Consider the following 13445-nt stretch of genomic DNA (forward strand, 5'->3'; position numbering starts at 1 on the left):
AACACATTCCATCCGTCCGTAGATGAATGTTTCAATTCACACAGATAAAATCGAGTGGATTTCGTAAATGTAAACGTAGTATATGATTGTGCCAAGATCAAATCATACAAAACGTCAAATTTGCTCACAATAATGCATTACTGTGAATTGCTTGTTTACATTTTGTATGAGATTTTATTCACAATAATACATTTTGACAACTAGTCGGAAATCAGATGTTTTTGGCGCTGTACCTTCTTATTGTGCCATGAATCCATGGTGGAATAAGGTGTTACATCAAATCATACAAAACGTCAAATTTGCTCACAATAATTCATTACTGTGAATTGCTTGTATACATTTTGTACGTGGTTTTATACACAATAATAGCTTTGTTCCTTTACCTGCCTGAGGTTACCATTTCTTACCATTTTTAACCTGCAAAGCGTTCCTTAAGGCCACGTTTATATTATAGGCTTTTGTAGGGTTAACCTCCTTAATGAGGATTTATTTGACGTATTCGCAAAGGATTTGACACTTGAAACCCAAATGGGTTTGTTAAATCCGGTTATATATAAACGTACTATTACTTTAACAACCATACGATTTATATGAGACCAGTCACAGTTTATACAGTTGGCCATTCAGCCCAAACTAGTTAGCCCTGACTATTTAGTTTGCTGTCAAATACATAAAATACAAAGGAAATCAAATCACAATAATGAACAATCTATTATGTTTGTTGTCAAATGTTGTTAACAGAACTCTGAATGGCCAACTGTATAAACTGTGAGACCAGTTCACCACTTTTACCATTTTTTGCCACTGTTACCAATTTTTAAAGTAAAGGAACAGACCAAATGTATTTTGACAACTGCTATTAAGATCAGCTGTTTTTGCCGCTGTACCTGTATTATTGTGCCATGCATGAATCCAACCATCACTTTTCAAGTGGGATTGATACGTTGTTATTGTGAATAGACAAAAAATACACTAAACAGCTGATTTTTGCAAACACGGTGTTTGTGTAAACATTTGTTAGCGCTGTGTTCTGAATTTGCATATTTGTCCGGAATTTTTTTGGGTGTTCTTCCATATTTCCCTTAAAAAGAGAAGTAATATGTCTTCGAAAGAAACAAAAGCATTGCTAAAGGAAATACGTGAAGCAATAAAAACGGAGAAATATGAAGATGCAATCAAGAAATGTGAAGTAGGTGCCCATTTGCTGATATCAATTGCAAATTATTTATTGTCAATTTTTAATTTTAGGAAGTATTAAAGGCAGAGCCTAAAAGTTATATGGGGCATTTATTGCTTGGAGCTGCTTATCAAAATAGTAATAAACAAGAAGCTGCCAAGTATTTGCGCAAGGCCGTGGAATACTCCTCACCTCAACCACCAACTGTTGCGCTGCAGGTTTGTATAGGGGAAAACTTTTCGAATATGGGAACGTAAATGAAAATATAGTCCGGTTTAGGATTTTGCAAATACAGGAGAACTTTTCTATATATAATCTTATATATATATTGTCTTATAAACCATAATATGGATTTCTATACAAAATAGTCTATAACGTATTAATTCTTCGTCCCCAACTGCTGCTTTATAGATACATAATAAGTCTGACTGTAGCATTTCTTTGAAATTTTCGGAATTTGTAATATATTATACACTTTATTTAATTGAATTTACAGGGTCTTTCAAATTGTGCTCCCAGCGAGGAATTGCCAAAGATCTATGAGCAACTAATAAAACTGGTTCCGTATGTATTGTGTACTATGTTGGGGTAAGAGCAAACCTTTTGACTTTCCATTGACTCTTTTAGAGAAAAACAATTGGATTATTTTGAGAAATTATACAATGTTTCTGGAAATAGTTCCAAAGTGGCCACAGAGTGTTTTTCAACATTTAAACGTCTTTTGGTCAATCCAGATATCGAATCACACAAGACTGTCCTACTGAAATACTATGGTAGAATATTAATTCAAAAAGATCTGCCTATTGAGGAGGAAGATGAGGAAACGGTAAGTAGTTTATAAGCAAGAACCGAATCAATCAATTTCGTATTGAACAATTTAAGGAATTAACAACAACCTCTACGGCAATATCTTGCTGATTTGGATGGTTTCCCTAAACTTATCCCTATTCCATAGCTGCTTAATATTATTTTCTCTTAATTTTCTTCACTTATAGTACAAATCCAGTTTGGAAGAGATATTAAACGACAACACACTGGATGTTTATCAATCTGCTTACAAACGCTATCTCAAATTATTGTACAAACGACAGGAATTGGCAAAATGTTTACAGCATGCCTGCAAACTAGTAGATCTTTATCCTCAAGATATTTATGCCTATGAATGGATATGTAAAATATATTGTGAAAATTATGATTCAACAACGACGAGCGGGTGTTTGGAAAGCTTAGCACAAAGTATAGAAAACTATGCCACTAAACTTGCCGAATTAAATCCTCAATCGAGTTTGGCATTCTTGATCCAAGCTATCGAAAAATATAATACCGAACAATATGTAGCAGCCAGAGATATATTGTATAAAGTATTGGTGATACAACCCAACTATTCCGTAGCAATAAAATTATTGGCTCGTTGTGAAATGCATTTAGAAGCCTATGGTTTGGCATATGGCCTGTGGAAACAATTGAGTGACAATACAAATATTGACTATGCTATATGTGTCTCACATGTTGCTGGTGATCAAGAACAGTTAAAGGAGGCTGTGGAAGTTTTAAAGGTGCCTGAAGAAAAATCTGAAGATGTTGTTAGAGCCTTGGCAAGGTAGGTGTATATTATTACATGGATTTTAAAGTATTCTTTTAACATTTCTTCCAGATGTTATCTGAAATTGGGTGATGCCCGCCAACTGAATCGCCTACAGATGAGCGATGTTTGCAAAGCGGAATTTTTCTAGTAAGTTTTAAATTTTGGCTGACTTCCGAAACCTCAGTTGCTTTGTATTCGTATGGAACTAGGGGTTCGTACATTGAGTTCCCCACTACTGAAATATCAGAAAATTCCTCTAGTATGGAACTCGACCTAAGAATACAAAGCAACTGACGTTTCGGAAGTCAGCCTTTATTGTAGGTTCCCTAGATTTATTAGTTTGATATTCCAGCTATGACACCCCCTCAGAAGCCATACAATTTTTAGGCTCCACTTGGGAAGATTTGGAAACATATAATGCCTTGGTTTTGAGAGCCCAATACTATTATCAATTGCAGGATTATGAGATAGCCTTGACATGTGCCTTGAAAGCCACACGCTTGAGGCCTTACAGCTCAATTTGTTTTTATCTTTTGGGCAAAATTTATTTGGCCACAAATGATGTGGTGCGTTCACGTAAATGTTTTGAAAAATGTGTTACTTTGAATCCCACAAATGAGGAGGCTGTGGAAAATCTTTCGGCAATTTATCAACAATTGGGTGAAGAGGTGAGAGTAACTAGGAACAAAAACAAACTTGAAATTTATTTATATTAAATGTTTTTTCTTCTTCTAGGATCTCAATGTTGCCCTACTCCTGAATACCTTGAAAAAGGTTAAAACCCCATCTAAATTCAAACACATTCATTATAAGCTGGGTTTGCATTATTTGAATGTGAATAACTGTGATGAGGTAAGAAGAAATCAGGAAGACGCCTTGATATATTTTTGGTAATTTCAAACACTTTTTGCAGGCCATACAATGTTTCCGTACCGCCATTAAACACGACGTTTCTGTCATGATATATTGGGAATCATTGGGTGATGCTTATGCCGCAAGAGGTTCATATAATTCGGCAATAAGAGTGTATCAGAAAATTTTGGAAATGGATCCGGACAATGTTTATGCCAAACTACAAATGGCCCTTATAAAGACCACCATACGCATGTACTCCGAAGCAATTGAGGATTTTAATAATTTGCTCAAGGAACATGAAGATTATTTGCCAGCATTAAAGGGTGCTGCAGAGGCCCATATTGGTTTGGCGAACTTTTTGAATCAAGAATATCGTTATGGCAGGGCCAAGGATCATTTTCAAATGGCCATTAATATGTTACAAAGGTAAACTTTTAAAGACGAGACAAATGGAGTCTTTATAGACGACCTCAAGGGAGTCTTCATAGACGAGCTGGAGGGAGTCTTTATGGACAAGATGGAGGGAGACTTTATAGAGGAGATGGAGGGAGTCCTTATAGATGAGCTGGGGGGAGACTTTATACACAAGCTGGAAAGTGTCTGCAGATGAACCCAAGATCGTCTTTATAGACGAGCCGAAGATCGTATTTATAGACGAGCCGAAAATCGATTTTATAGAGGAGCCGAAGATCGTCTTTATAGACGAGCCGAAATCGTCTTTATAGACGAGCTGAAGATTGCCTCTATAGACGTGCCGAATATTGTCTTTATAGACGAGCTCTACTCTACAGTAGACGACCCTATGGGTCATCTACTCTACAGTAGACGACCCTATGGGTCATCTACTCTACAGTAGACGACCCTATGGGTCATCTACTCTACAGTAGACGACCCTATGGGTCATCTACTCTACAGTAGACGACCCTATGGGTCATCTACTCTACAGTAGACGACCCTATGGACCATCTACTCTACAGTAGACGACCCTATGGACCATCTACTCTACAGTAGACGACCCTATGGGCAATCTACTCCACAGTAGACGACCCTATGGGTCATCTACTCTACAGTAGACGACCCTATGGGTCATCTACTCTACAGTAGACGACCCTATGGGTCATCTACTCTACAGTAGACGACCCTATGGACCATCTACTCTACAGTAGACGACCCTTAGGGCCATCTACTCTACAGTAGACGACCCTATGGACCATCTACTCTACAGTAGACGACCCTATGGACCATCTACTCTACAGTAGACGACCCTGTGGGCCATCTACTCTACAGTAGACGACCCTATGGGCCATATACTCTACAATAGACGACCCTATGGGCCATCTACTCTACAGTAGACGACCCTATGGCAATCCTTCAGCCATCTGCTCTACATTAGACGACCCTATGGGCCATCTACTTTACAGTAGACGACCCTATGGGCCATCTACTCTACAGTAGACGACCCTATGGGCAATCTACTCCACAGTAGACGACCCTATGGGCTATCTACTCCACAGTAGACGCCCCGACCCTATGGGCCATCTACTCTACAGTAGACGACCCTATGGACCATCTACTCTACAGTAGACGACCCTATGGACCATCTACTCTACAGTAGACGACCCTATGGGCCATCTACTCTACAGTAGACGACCCTATGGGCAATCTACTCCACAGTAGACGACCCTATGGGTCATCTACTCTACAGTAGACGACCCTATGGGCCATCTACTCTACAGTAGACGACCCTATGGGCCATCTACTCTACAGTAGACGACCCTGTGGGCCATCTACTCTACAGTAGACGACCCTATGGGCCATATACTCTACAATAGACGACCCTATGGGCCATCTACTCTACAGTAGACGACCCTATGGGCCATCTACTCTACAGTAGACGACCCTATGGGCCATCTACTCTACAGTAGACGACCCTATGGGCCATCTACTCTACAGTAGACGACCCTATGGGCCATCTACTCTACAGTAGACGACCCTATGGGCCATCTACTCTACAGTAGACGACCCTATGGGCCATCTACTCTACAGTAGACGACCCTATGGGCCATCTACTCTACAGTAGACGACCCTATGGGCCATCTACTCTACAGTAGACGACCCTATGGGCCATCTACTCTACAGTAGACGACCCTATGGGCAATCTACTCCACAGTAGACGACCCGACCCTATGGGCCATCTACTCTACAGTAGACGACCCTATGGACCATCTACTCTACAGTAGACGACCCTATGGGCCATCTACTCTACAGTAGACGACCCTATGGGCCATCTACTCTACAGTAGACGACCCTGTGGGCCATCTACTCTACAGTAGACGACCCTATGGGCCATATACTCTACAATAGACGACCCTATGGGCCATCTACTCTACAGTAGACGACCCTATGGGCCATCTGCTCTACAGTAGACGACCCTATGGGCCATCTACTCCACAGTAGACGACCCTATGGGCAATCTACTCCACAGTAGACGACCCGACCCTATGGGCCATCTACTCTACAGTAGACGACCCTATGGACCATCTACTCTACAGTAGACGACCCTATGGGCCATCTACTCTACAGTAGACGACCCTATGGACCATCTACTCTACAGTAGACGACCCTATGGGCCATCTACTCTACAGTAGACGACCCTATGGACCATCTACTCTACAGTAGACGACCCTATGGGCCATCTACTCTACAGTAGACGACCCTATGGGCAATCTACTCCACAGTAGACGACCCTATGGGTGATCTACTCTACAGTAGACGACCCTATGGGCCATCTACTCTACAGTAGACGACCCTGTGGGCCATCTACTCTACAGTAGACGACCCTATGGGCCATATACTCTACAATAGACGACCCTATGGGGCATCTACTCTACAGTAGACGACCCTATGGGCCATCTACTCTACAGTAGACGACCCTATGGGCCATCTACTCTACAGTAGACGACCCTATGGGCCATCTACTCTACAGTAGACGACCCTATGGGCCATCTACTCTACAGTAGACGACCCTATGGGCCATCTACTCTACAGTAGACGACCCTATGGGCCATCTACTCTACAGTAGACGACCCTATTGGCCATCTACTCTACAGTAGACGACCCTATGGGCCATTTACTCTACAGTAATACGACCCTATGGGGCATCTACTTGGTTGGTCATTGTAGGACTTCCAGTGCTTAGAATTGCCTACTAAACAAATTTCATCTTTGCAATAAGGACCGGTAAAATTTCAGTCCTATCATCAAAGAGCCCTTGAACAGCACTTAACCAATATTTTTGATTTGGTGTGGTGGAGGTATCGGAAAGAGTGAACCAATATAATTGTATTTACATTTACTTTTAGATGTTTCCTTAACCCAGATAACTTAAATATGGTTTGGTTATGGCGCCTAACCGCCAATGTTTTTGTATCGACCGCCCAGATGCCTGAATCATTGGCCAATTTAGATGTTAGCGGTAAATTGGCTAAACGTGAATCTGATATAGCATTTTTGACACGCAAAGATTTGCTGAGTTTGGCCTTAAGGTAAGCAATATCATGGATAGTCAAAATGAAGATTTTTTACTTACATATTGATTTATTTTAGATTTTATACCTGCGCCTTGAAAATCAAACAAAATACCTATCTGTGGTATGAGCTGGCCTTGTGTTCCTATTATTGTGCCAATATACTAAGTGATGAAGCAGCTACACATTTGGAAATGGCCACCAAGGCATGTCAAATGGCCATCAAAGAAGATCCCAACAGGTGGCATAATTGGAATTTATTGGGTGTTATTAATATGCATAAATGTATGTGTTTGTTTTGTAAACATGGATTCAATGTATATATCCTTTTTACATTTCATTTATTTTGTTATCAAATCTACCACTTTTTTCATTGCAGCTATCAACAATCTACCCATGTCCCAGCACTGTTTTGTACAAGCTTTGACATTGGAACGTAAATCCTATACCACCTGGACAAATTTGGGTGTTTTATATTTGAATCTGAATGAAATACGCATGGCTAATCAGGCTTTCCAGAGAGCCCAACAATCATCACCGGTTTATCCCAATGCCTGGATTGGTCAGGCCATGATTGCTGAATATATTCACGAAGAAGAAGAGGCTGTGGATTTATTCCGCCATTGCCAACAATTTGAATATCATCCTGAATCATCACTGGGTTATGCCCATTGGGTGTGTCAAATATTGTCGGATAAAGAAAAATGTAAATTGCCACATTATCGTCACGCCATCGATTCCATGTATGCTGATGTTGTGGCCTTTGATGCCATCAATTGGTATACCATTAATGAAGAAAATGATGCGTCAGCAAGTGCTTGGTCTTTCCTCGGTTTCCTTTGTGAACGTCATAGACTATATAGATTAGCTGCCAGGGCCTATGGTAAGGCGGCCGAAAAGTCCACCGGCAATGAACGTGATTTAATGTATACCAACCTGGGTTATAGTCATTTGCGCTTAAATGAACCAAATGAGGCCATTATGGCATTCAATAAAATTGCTCATGCATCATTTAAGCCCATGATTGGTTTGGCTTTGGCCTACTATAAGGCCGGACAACATCAGGAGTCATATTCGGTCTATAAATCGGTATTGAAAAGTGTGGCCGGCATTGAAGATGACAAGGCCTCGAGAATTTTAGTGGCAATGGCATCTATGGTTTATGCCTTTCAAGGTGAAGCGGATACAAAGACAATTTTATATCAATGGTAAGTTAGAGATTCTTGCTTTTAACAAATAAAATTAAAATTTTTTTATGTTTATTTCAGTATTCTTCTCAAAGACTCTCCCATACAAGCCTTATTTTCGGCCTGTGCTTTGGGTATATTACACAAAGACAATCAATTATCTGAAACTATTTTAACAGAGCTTAAAAAACGCGAAAACTCGGAAAAACATGTAGCTGATATTGCATATTTAACGGCTCAATATTTTTTGGTTAATGTAAGTTGAAAGGATTCTAAGCACAACATTTGGTCTGTTCCAGAACTGCAAGAATCTAAAGTGCATTTTTTAAATATTTTTGAGGGACGTGGATTTTTTTAAAAATATTTTTTGAGGGACGTCGATTTTTTAAATATCATGGTTATCAAGCTATTTTCCGCACGGAAAATAATTTTAAAAATCAATATGGAATATTCTTTCCGAATGGGCGAAACCTACCTATAACTCTGCGTGTTGCATGTGCGTTCAAAAATACAAAAACAAAATACATGTATTTCAAATTGAAATACATGTATTTTGTTTTTTTATACGCACACGCAACACGCAGAGTTATAGGTTTCGCCCAAACGACAAAAATATTCCCCTTTTTGGACTTAAACATGGAATTAAAAAAATTGTGAAATTGGGGAAAGGGAAAAATTCCGCACGGATTTTTTATTTATGATAACCTTGATATTTTTTTAAGGGTATTTTTTAAAAATATTTTTAAGGGAAGTGTATTTTTAAAATTATTTTTTAAGGGACGTGGATTTTTTAAAAATATTTTTTAAGAGACGTGGAATTTTTATTTAAATCATCATTTAAGGGACTTGGATTTTTTAAAATTATTTTTTAAGGGACGTGGAATGTAAAAACAATTTTTGAGGGCGTGGATTTTTTAAATAATTTTAATGGGTGTGGATTTTTTTTAAATTATTTTTTTAATGGGAGTGGATTTTTTTAAATTATTTTTTTTAAGGGACGTGGATCTTTAAAAATTATTTTGGACGTGGAATTTTTTAAATTATTTTTTAAGGGACGTGAATTTTTTAAACCACTTTTTAAGGGACGTGAACTTTTTAAAAATATCTTTTAAGATACGTGGATTTTTTAAAATTATCTTTTAAGGTACTTGGATTTTTTAAAGCGAAGTGGATTTTTTAAAATTATTTTTTAAGGGACGTGGAATTTAAAAATTATTTTTTAGGGCGTGGATTTTTTTAAGTTGTTTTTTAATGGGTGTGGATTTTTTTAAATTATTTTTTTCAAGTGACGTGGATTTTTTAAAATTATTTTTTAATGGGTGTGGATTTTTTTTTAATTATTTTTTTAAGGGACGTGGATTTTTTAAAATTATTTTTTAATGGGTGTGGATTTTTTTTTAAAATTATTTTTTTTAAGGGACGTGGATTTTTTTAAATTATTTTTTAATGGGTGTGATTTTTTTAAATTATTTTTTAATGAGTGTGGATTTTTTTAAATTATTTTATAATGGGTGTGAATTTTTTTAAATCATTTTGTTTAAGGGACGTGGATTTTTTTAAATTATTTTTTAATGTGTTTGGATTTTTTTTAAATTATTTTTTTAAGGGACGTGGATTTTAAAAAATAATTATGGACGTGGAAGTTTTTAAATTATTTTTGAGGGACGAGGAATTTTTTAAATTATTTTTTAAAAGACGCGGATTTTTTTAAAATAATTTTTGAGGGACGAGGAATTTTTTAAATTATTTTTTAAGGGATGTAGACTTTTTATTTTGTTTTTAAGGGACGCGGATTTTATAAAAATAATTTTTGAGGGACGAAGATTTTTTAAAAATAATTTGAAAGGGATGTGGATATTTTAAAAATACTTTTAGAGGGACGTGGATATTTTTAGTAATAAGTTTTGTGGGACGTGGATATTTTTAGTTTATTTTTCTAAGGGGCGGGGATTTTTTTTTAATTGTTTTTCTATGTGACGTGAATTGTTATACCCTCAGCCTTTAGGCTAGAAAGGGTATATACACATTTTCTTACGGGCAAAATGTGCCTCATCGAAATAATGGTTTTAGACCCCAAGTATGTTTGGACGAAATGTGTTTCAGACAATTTGGAGTTGATTTAGCAATGTCCGTCCGTCTGTCTGTCTGTCCGTCTGTCTGGCTGGCTGGTGCGCACGATAACTCTTGAACGGATGAACCGCTTCGGTTTAAATTTTGGCTTTCGTACTATTTTGTCCAAACTTAGTTCGAAGTTCGAAGATGAGCTATATCGGTCCACCCTTTCCGGTACCTCCCTCACAAAAATTCCAAAATGTTCGGAAAATTTGTGGGCATGATAACTCTTGAACGGCGTAACCGATTTGGTCCATACTTTGCACATCGTGAAATTTCTACCAGACTTAGATGAGGTTCCAATATGGACTAAATCGGCCCACTCCTTCGGGTACCTCCCACACAAAATTTCGGATAAGTTCAGTTTAGGACCTGCTCTCGAATCGCTTTGATTTTTCTTGCAACAACTTGTATTCACTTCTTCCCATACGACGGTACAAGTTTCATCAGGGGTAAGTCCATACTTCCTGAGAAAATGGCCGGAAAGTTGCAAAAAGCCCCTATGACACCTTGTGTAGTGGTTGGAGCGCAAGATAGCTCTCGAACGGATCTGTAGATGCGGTCCAAAGTTTGGACTTCGTAATATTTTATCAAAATATAGTTTATATTCGAAGATGGGCTATATCGGTCCACTCCTTCAGGTACCTCCCCCACAAAACTTCAAAAATGTTCGGAACAATTTTGCGCACGATAACTCTTGAAGGGAGTGAGCGATGTAATCTATACTTTGCACATCCTAATATATCTACCATATATAGATCAGGTTCCAATATGGACTATATTTGTCTATTCTTTCTGGTACCTCTCACACAAAATTTCGGATAAGTTCACTTTAAGACCTGCTCTCGAATCACTTTGATTTTTGTTGAAGCGATTTGCATTCGCTAACTCCATTGCGACGTTAAAAGTTTTTTCAGCGGCAAGTCCATATTTCTTGGGAAAACAACCCGAAAGGTGTAAAAAACCCCTATGTCACCATATGTGGCGGTCGGAGAGCACAATAACTCTCGAACTGTTCAAAAATTCTGAAGGGTCCTTAAATCCAAAGCCTGACTGACACTTTTTTACTTGTTTTAAAAATAATTTTTGAGGGACGTGATTTTTTTAAATTGTTTATGTAAGGGCCTTGTTTTTTAATTATTTTGAGGGACTTGGATTCTTTTTTAAATTATATTTTGATGGACGTGGATTTTTTAAGGGACGTAGATTTTTTATATTGTTTTTTTAAGGGGCGTGGTTTTTTTTAAATAATTTTTGAGCGGCGTGGATTCTTTTAAATAATTGTTGAGCGGCGTGTATTTTTTTAAATAATTTTTGAGCGGCGTGGATTTTTTATAATTATTTTTTAAATGAATGCAGATTTTTTAAAAATAATTTTGGAGGGACGTAATTTCTTTTTTGAAGGACGCGGATTTTTTTATTTTTTAAGAGAAGTGGATTTGTTTTTTGAAAAAATTTTAGGACGTGGATTTTGTTGAAATTTTTTTTTTGAGAACGTGGATATTGTTAAGAAAGTTTTGAACACGTTGGCTTTTCTTAATTTTTTGAAGACGTGTTTTTTAATTAAATTTATATGGTCGTGGATTTTTTAAATTACTTGCCTGTTTCAGATAATGTAAATTGCAGGTCTGGAACAGACCAAATCTTCTTCTTCTTCTTTTAACATCATCCTGTATAACCTTCTATACTTTCCCAGAACCAACCTCGCAAAGCTTTATGCTATCTCATGACACGTGTTCACACCTTTCCCAACTGTGCCCAATTGCGTAAAGTTTTGGCCAATTTCCTATTGGAGAACTATGGTCACAAACGTCAATATCAAACTGCCACCAGTCAAATAGCATTGAGTGCAATATCCTTGGTGCACGCCAACAAAACCAAGAAGTAAGTTCTTTTCCAATGGTTGTCAATTGAAATACTAATTTCCTACTGTTTTTTTGTTTTTTTTTTTTCCAGGAGTAATTCTCAGGAAGATTCTCAAACATTGCTGGTAGCAAGCCAAGCTTTAGAACCAGTCGATAAGAAGCGTTCCATAAAACTTATACAAAAAGCTATTCTGTTGCATCCCAAAAATGTTAATGCATGGAACGCCCTATTGGCCGTACATTGAGTTTGCACCACTTAATGATGGATTCAAAACAATTACGCAACCTATTGTGGAAATAAAAGCAAAATTTATTAAGTTATATACTTTTATACATTATTGAAAGAGAAGTGGAGTTTTATTTTGAATAAACGAAAATGGAAGCCAAGAAGTGGGTAAGGGACTTTCTGTTGCTGTTGCTGATCAATATGTACAGTAAGACTATGCCTAACAATTAATGGCCATGAACAATCTGTTAACATAGTAATGTCTCTTCCAAACTTAGATAAATTTCTGAGATGGACTATATCGGCCCATTCCTTTGATTGATGAAGTTCAGTTTAAGGACTCTTCGAGAATCATTATAAAACTCTCACCAAAGATATTCCGTGTGATCCTGATGACAACGATATAATTTTTGTCGGTGGATTAGTCCATATTTCTTGGAATATTAGCCGAAAAGCACTACAAAAACAGCCAACACCGGTTTGCCATCGTAGAATTTTTTATAGAGCTTTTGAACCATGCCCACGATAAACATTATATAACTGTTAAACGCACCAAAGGTACTCCTTTGGTAAAAATTCCAAAATGTTTAAAACTTCACTTAAGAGGAAATGTTGAACTTTTGTGACAAAAGTACGTAAAGATATTGTTCGGCGCAAACCATCATGGAACATAATGTACGTTTGGAAGAATGTTTACGATGTGCAAAGTTGCTTACTAGCTAGACAGACAGACATACGGGTGGACTGAGGTAAATCGACTCCAAATTGTCTGACACGGATTTCGTCCAATCATATCAAACAGATTGTTGTTCTATAAAAGTTCTTCGTATGTATGAATTATATAAACATTTAAATGACATGACATGTATACGCACCCATGACCATCATAGTCAATCATGATAAGTATGAAT

General features: G+C 37.5%; 1 protein-coding gene across 1 annotated transcript; it reads left to right on the forward strand.

The window, feature by feature from the left end:
• Nucleotides 1-921: 921 nt before the first annotated feature.
• Nucleotides 922-12652, forward strand: LOC141387028 (tetratricopeptide repeat protein 37). Its single transcript, XM_073956112.1, has 15 exons — nucleotides 922-1189; nucleotides 1249-1395; nucleotides 1674-1741; nucleotides 1805-2003; nucleotides 2173-2777; nucleotides 2832-2909; nucleotides 3115-3430; nucleotides 3498-3614; nucleotides 3676-4043; nucleotides 6980-7162; nucleotides 7224-7429; nucleotides 7524-8352; nucleotides 8413-8587; nucleotides 12140-12327; nucleotides 12400-12652. Exons 1-15 carry the CDS (start codon nucleotides 1100-1102, stop codon nucleotides 12551-12553), a joined length of 3723 nt encoding a protein of 1240 aa, XP_073812213.1. The 5' UTR covers nucleotides 922-1099; the 3' UTR covers nucleotides 12554-12652.
• The last annotated feature ends 793 nt before the right edge of the window (nucleotides 12653-13445 follow it).

Source organism: Musca autumnalis, unplaced genomic scaffold (assembly GCF_047663935.1).
Source record: "Musca autumnalis isolate F117 unplaced genomic scaffold, ASM4766393v1 scaffold_5, whole genome shotgun sequence".
Classification (NCBI taxonomy): Eukaryota; Metazoa; Arthropoda; class Insecta; order Diptera; family Muscidae; genus Musca; species Musca autumnalis.